This window comes from Telmatherina bonti (assembly GCF_933228915.1).
Source record: "Telmatherina bonti genome assembly, chromosome: 20".
Lineage (NCBI taxonomy): Eukaryota > Metazoa > Chordata > Actinopteri > Atheriniformes > Telmatherinidae > Telmatherina > Telmatherina bonti.
In genome coordinates, this window is record NC_136618.1 from 3415479 (window position 1) to 3422437 (window position 6959).

General features: G+C 46.3%; 1 protein-coding gene across 2 annotated transcripts in view; it reads right to left on the bottom strand.

Annotated features, from left to right (window-relative positions):
* The window catches only part of serpinb1l3 (serpin peptidase inhibitor, clade B (ovalbumin), member 1, like 3), a 40908-nt gene extending 35371 nt beyond the window's left edge, over positions 1–5537 (bottom strand). The window contains exons 1-3 of one of the 2 annotated variants that reach the window (XM_079260188.1): positions 5462–5537; positions 4814–4995; positions 3314–3421 (exon numbers count right to left, since the gene is read on the bottom strand). In XM_079260188.1, the coding sequence (XP_079116314.1) occupies positions 3314–3421; positions 4814–4990 (285 nt within the window). In that variant the 5' untranslated portion in view covers positions 4991–4995; positions 5462–5537. The remainder of the gene's footprint in view (positions 1–3313; positions 3422–4813; positions 4996–5461) is intronic. The other variant, XM_079260189.1, reaches the window with a different exon arrangement.
* Positions 5538–6959: the final 1422 nt, after the last annotated feature.

The following is a 6959-nucleotide window of genomic DNA, read 5'->3' on the forward strand; positions in this document are numbered from 1 at the left end:
TATCCTGAACCATCTGCTGCTTCAGACCAGATCTGGACCAGTTCCCACTATCCTGAACCATCTGCTGCTTCACACCAGATCTGGACCAGTTCCCAGTATCCTGAACCATCTGCTGCTTCAGACCAGATCTGGACCAGTTCCCAGTATCCTGAACCATCTGCTGCTTCAGACCAGATCTGGACCAGTTCCTAGAATCCTGAAGCATCTGCTGCTTCAGACCAGATCTGGACCAGTTCCCAGTATCCTGAACCATCTGCTGCTTCAGACCAGATCTGGACCAGTTCCTAGAATCCTGAACCATCTGCTGCTTCAGACCAGATCTGGACCAGTTCCCAGAATACTGAACCATCTGCTGCTTCAGACCAGATCTGGACCAGTTCCCAGTATCCTGAACCATCTGCTGCTTCAGACCAGATCTGGACCAGTTCCCAGAATCCTGAACCATCTGCTGCTTCAGACCAGATCTGGACCAGTTCCTAGAATCCTGAACCATCTGCTGCTTCAGACCAGATCTGGACCAGTTCCCAGTATCCTGAACCATCTGCTGCTTCAGACCAGATCTGGACCAGTTCCTAGAATCCTGAACCATCTGCTGCTTCAGACCAGATCTGGACCAGTTCCCAGTATCCTGAACCATCTGCTGTTTCAGACCAGATCTGGACCAGTTCCCAGTATCCTGAACCATCTGCTGCTTCAGACCAGATCTGGACCAGTTCCCAGTATCCTGAACCATCTGCTGCTTCAGACCAGATCTGGACCAGTTCCTAGAATCCTGAACCATCTGCTGCTTCAGACCAGATCTGGACCAGTTCCCAGTATCCTGAACCATCTGCTGTTTCAGACCAGATCTGGACCAGTTCCCGGTATCCTGAACCATCTGCTGTTTCAGACCAGATCTGGACCAGTTCCCAGAATCCTGAACCATCTGCTGCTTCAGACCAGATCTGGACCAGTTCCTAGAATCCTGAACCATCTGCTGCTTCAGACCAGATCTGGACCAGTTCCCAGAATCCTGAACCATCTGCTGCTTCAGACCAGATCTGGACCAGTTCCTAGAATCCTGAACCATCTGCTGTTTCAGACCAGATCTGGACCAGTTCCTAGAATCCTGAACCATCTGCTGTTTCAGACCAGATCTGGACCAGTTCCCAGTATCCTGAACCCTCTGCTGCTTCAGACCAGATCTGGACCAGTTCCTAGAATCCTGAACCCTCTGCTGCTTCAGACCAGATCTGGACCAGTTCCCAGTATCCTGAACCATCTGCTGCTTCAGACCAGATCTGGACCAGTTCCTAGAATCCTGAACCATCTGCTGCTTCAGACCAGATCTGGACCAGTTCCTAGAATCCTGAACCATCTGCTGCTTCAGACCAGATCTGGACCAGTTCCTAGAATCCTGAACCATCTGCTGCTTCAGACCAGATCTGGACCAGTTCCTAGAATCCTGAACCATCTGCTGCTTCAGACCAGATCTGGACCAGTTCCTAGAATCCTGAACCATCTGCTGCTTCAGACCAGATCTGGACCAGTTCCCAGTATCCTGAACCATCTGCTGTTTCAGACCAGATCTGGACCAGTTCCCGGTATCCTGAACCATCTGCTGTTTCAGACCAGATCTGGACCAGTTCCCAGAATCCTGAACCATCTGCTGCTTCAGACCAGATCTGGACCAGTTCCTAGAATCCTGAACCATCTGCTGTTTCAGACCAGATCTGGACCAGTTCCTAGAATCCTGAACCATCTGCTGCTTCAGACCAGATCTGGACCAGTTCCCAGAATCCTGAACCATCTGCTGCTTCAGACCAGATCTGGACCAGTTCCTAGAATCCTGAACCATCTGCTGTTTCAGACCAGATCTGGACCAGTTCCTAGAATCCTGAACCATCTGCTGTTTCAGACCAGATCTGGACCAGTTCCCAGTATCCTGAACCATCTGCTGCTTCAGACCAGATCTGGACCAGTTCCTAGAATCCTGAACCCTCTGCTGCTTCAGACCAGATCTGGACCAGTTCCCAGTATCCTGAACCATCTGCTGCTTCAGACCAGATCTGGACCAGTTCCTAGAATCCTGAACCATCTGCTGCTTCAGACCAGATCTGGACCAGTTCCTAGAATCCTGAACCCTCTGCTGCTTCAGACCAGATCTGGACCAGTTCCTAGAATCCTGAACCATCTGCTGTTTCAGACCAGATCTGGACCAGTTCCCAGTATCCTGAACCATCTGCTGCTTCAGACCAGATCTGGACCAGTTCCTAGAATCCTGAACCATCTGCTGTTTCAGACCAGATCTGGACCAGTTCCCAGTATCCTGAACCATCTGCTGCTTCAGACCAGATCTGGACCAGTTCCCAGTATCCTGAACCATCTGCTGCTTCAGACCAGATCTGGACCAGTTTCCAGTATCCTGAACCATCTGCTGCTTCAGACCAGATCTGGACCAGTTCCTAGAATCCTGAACCATCTGCTGCTTCAGACCAGATCTGGACCAGTTCCCGGTATCCCGGTAGGACCCTCACATTAGTCGAGAATTACCTGGTTGACCTCTACTTCCTGATGAGAAGGATGTGATGTCACAAATAACTTTCAGACAACATGAAGACACGTGCAACCCATCCACCATGTTAGTCAGATATCTCCATATTACCCTTCTCAAGAATTCAACTGGGTTATTTTGGTGTGTATCCAAATCAACAAGACACCATCATCCTCCGGCCAGTCTCAGTCAAGGTGTCCAAATTCATGCTAAAAGCCCTGAAAGTGGTGGAGTAGTCGTGTTTAGTTTAATGTCCAGCAGCTGCTGGAACAAGATCAACAGCACAAAGTAAAACACTAATTTCTGTTTGCCATCATCTGTGGTGCTTGGAGCAATTGGACACACACACAAGTTTTAGTAAACACAAAATGACTCCTATTGACGACTGACACCATTTTAAAGGATCCCCAGACCAACAATTTCACCTCCCACAACTTCTGATAGTAATACCGACGCCCCTTCAGCGATGAGTTTCTCTGAGCTTCCAGTCCATGCTACTTAAGGTCATATAAACTGTAAGTTCCTTTCTGCTTTCCAGTCTATGTGGTCTATATAAGAAAGCCTGCAGGACTACCTGGAGGATGAAGGAAGTCCTGCAGGCTACAGGTCACTAGCATGACCTGTTCAGAACTAAGTTATGCTAGTGCTCAGGACCTATCCGAGTCTAGATTGTGTTCATACTCAGGGCATGATCCCAATCAAGTCCCGTCAGCGTTCAGGTCCTGTCTAGGTTCTGGTCATGTTCAGGTTCAGGTTCTACACAACCAGCTTTGTTACCACCTTGAGCAGTTGAGGCAGTTTGGACTGGACCTGCTGCAGCATCTGGACCGGCATCTGGACATGCTGTGATCCTTCTTGCTGCTTCTCTGCCTCGCTGAAGCAGAGAACCTGTAGGTGTAAGCAATGTGACGGATGTAAACTGATGCATTATTGATATGAAGGTCAACAGAACATCTCTACATCAAACGCTGATGCAGCTCATTTAGTGGTGGAAGTAATGTGTGCATCAGTGTAATCAGTGTAGCAGGAAATTGTGCCCGACAAAGGTTCCGCGACTAAATGCGGTCTGTCCGTCCCTTCCGTTTTTTTTTCTTTTTTCCCCCCGTCCCAAATTTACATCCATCTTCTGCCGCTTATCCAGGGTCGGGTCGCGGGGGCAGCAGTCTAAGCAGGGAAGCCCAGACTTCCCTCTCCCCAGCCACATTTACCAACTCTGCGGGGGGGATCCCGAGGCGTTCCCAGGCCAGCCGAGAGATATAATCCCTCCAGCGTGTCCTGGGTCTTCCCCGGGGTCTCCTCCCAGAGGGACGTGCCTGGAACACCTCACCAGGGAGGTCCAGGAGGCATCCTGACCAGATGCCCGAGTCACTGTTGGGACCGTACCACCCCACAAAGCCTTCGGCCGCATAGCTAAGGAAACAAAGGTCCCTGAGTCTCACTACAAATCCCAGCATGCCCAGCCATTCACACCAAGGTGTGAAAAAAGGGGTGTAAGACAATGGTACCTCCAATTGGCCGAGGGCCCACTTTTACTGCAGGGTCACTCACCGACATCACAGACTTTAAAAACCCCAGTCACAAAGACCACCATATATATATATATATATATATACCCCGTTATGTTCTTCCAATGCAACCATGAATCCACTGGAGTTAATCTAAAACGTCCTGACTTGGCTTTGTTCAGTAGAAATGCTGAAAGATGCTCCAACATGGGAACATGGCTGCCAGCAGTGCAACTGTAACAAACAAATGCTTGTCGTCTTCTCATCAAAACCACTTCTTCGGGATGGGATTGTGTTTCTCGTTCAGCTCGTCCATCTGATCGGTATGCAGTCCTGGACACGGTGGAACGGCGAGGTGATCCTGCTGCATCAGGTAACATGAGTAGGTCTAAACATGGAATTATATCTGCTGTAAAACATTAACTGCAATCGCTGCTGACTCCAGCGATTCTCCTCCAGCTCAACAGTCCAGGAAGTCCTGAACAGAGCAGATTACGGGCGAGGCTTTTCTTTTCCACCCACTGAGTTTACTTTACTGGGTGTGACGCTGTGAAACATTTCATCAGAGCTTTCACCAGCTCATGGTTGTGGAATGTTCTGGTTCTGCAGTGGCTCCATAGCAGACCAGCTTTTCTCCATCTGCTTGTCTCCAACTTCATACAGGTGGACAGAGATATAAACTGATAGCAGCAACACTTCTATGTTATTTGTCATGTTTACATGGTAACACAGCAGTAAACTGGGGGAGGGGTTATCTCAGAGAACAGTCCCGTACCTCCGACATCTGACTGGCTGTATTTCCTCTGGCCCCCAACATCACCATGGCCAGGGCGGAAGAGACGCTAAACGGAGAGAAGAAGATGTTCTTCGTATTGTCATCATCACCCACAGCTCTGAGCAGATCCAGACAGAAGCTGGTGTTGGCTTTGGAAAGAGGAGTTAACGCCGCCATTGTTCCTGCAGGAGGTTACAGAGCGTTCATCACTGGTCTGGTCCTGCAGGTTTTCCACATCAACCCTGAAACCTGCAGGTTTTCCACATCAACCCTGAAACCTGCAGGTTTTCCACATCAACCCTGAAACCTGCAGGTTTTCCACATCAACCCTGAAACCTGCAGGTTTTCCACATCAACCCTGAAACCTGCAGGTTTTCCTGCCATCCTTCAGGTCATGTAACCGAAAACCTGCAGGACGGCAGACCTCCAGGATCAGAACCAGAACCTGGCATCCCAGATTCAGGTAGTTTGGAACAAATGCAGATGCTATTTCGACAGATGACGAAAAACAAACATGTTTCTGGATGAGTTGACAAACATGTAAAAAAAAAAAAAAACTCCCGCAGTTCCATCAAACGTCCGATAAAAACTTTCAAAGTTCAGATTTAATCACGTGAAAAGTAAAGAAGAAAAGTGTTGTTTGCTCACCGACAGAGAATCTTGCCTTTCTCTCCAACTCTGGTTGAGTTTCCACATTTCCGACAGACCGACACGCCCCTGAACTCCTTCCGCATGATGCGACATCTGTACGGCGGCCGAGGAGGTACAAAAGGCTTCGGCTCGAGGTGTGGACATGACATAAACCTGCGGTAATGAAGTTAGATGATAAGGGCGGACTTATTTTCACACTCTGAATAATACTTTTGAAATAAATAGGCTCAAACAATTCTTTAATGACCCATCTTCAGTTTGGAACTGAATTACATGTTTTCTAAATTGGGAGGCTGGAACTTTCTTCTACTCTGTAATTATAATGTAAAAATCCACTTAAAACTATCTAATTACCACACACAGATGCTTCTTTACTGGTCGCTAATTCACAGACACAAATTTTCTTCCCATAGATGCTGCATATGGAACAACAAAGACATCACAGAAGCAAATCCTTATTTTACCCCTCTTGGTTCATCAATTATTCAATCCTGACGGGTCATTGATGACATATCAAGAATTTATCAGAAACATGATGTATTTATTCCTTTTGATAAATATAACAGTTAAAAATGCAATCCCTAATGGAGTAATGTTATTCAAAGGTGCAACTAGACAGAATCCACCACTTCTCCCATCTACCCAACCAAACTTGACATTGGCCGAATCTGTTTATCTTCAACACGCGATAGTAATCGTTGTTTACATTAATTATTTCAGAAAGACAAAGCAACAGTTCCATATGTGGATCTTACTGGAACACATTAATTAATAATCTTGAATGGAAGAAGATTTGGAATTTACCTGGTAATACATCAGACTCCCGGGGTTTTGGCAATGTGGTTATCTGGAACATATGGTCTCTAAACACTGTTTAACAGTTACGTAGTCTATTGACCACAGGTGGAATGGTAAAACTGAATGTCTTTGATCACTTTCAGCATTTTTCATTTTCATATTGTTGTAAAGTTATGGAAATGCCGTTTGAAACGTGTATGTTCAGCGAGGCGATTCATACTGGCTAACAATTGTGTTTTTAAAGTGCAGATGGAAGCTTGTTGAATTGCTGTGTTTAGTTAATATTGTCTTAAAACAAATGAGGAGAAAAGAAAAACAAATGAAAAATATTGTGTGCATTTTTTCTTATCGTGCGATAATTGACTGATTGCGACAGGCCTATTCAAGTGTCGAACCAACTTTTTCTCTTTGCTTTGAACAAAGAGTTAGTGTTTGGCTTCACTAACTCCCCACCTGAGAATAAAAGAAACAATTCTCAATTATTATTCGTATTATTTGACAAAATGGCATATTCACAAATGTTGATGTAATGATCAAAAGCCACTCTTCTCTGTCTTTAATAATGAAGCCAAACTATATCTTGTTTCTATTAAGCATTTCATGAACATGAAAACCAATGAGACTATTGATCTATTTGCTTTTTTTGGTATGCTTATATGCTGTAATGTGTTATTTAGGTCAAGGCTGTTCAAAAGAG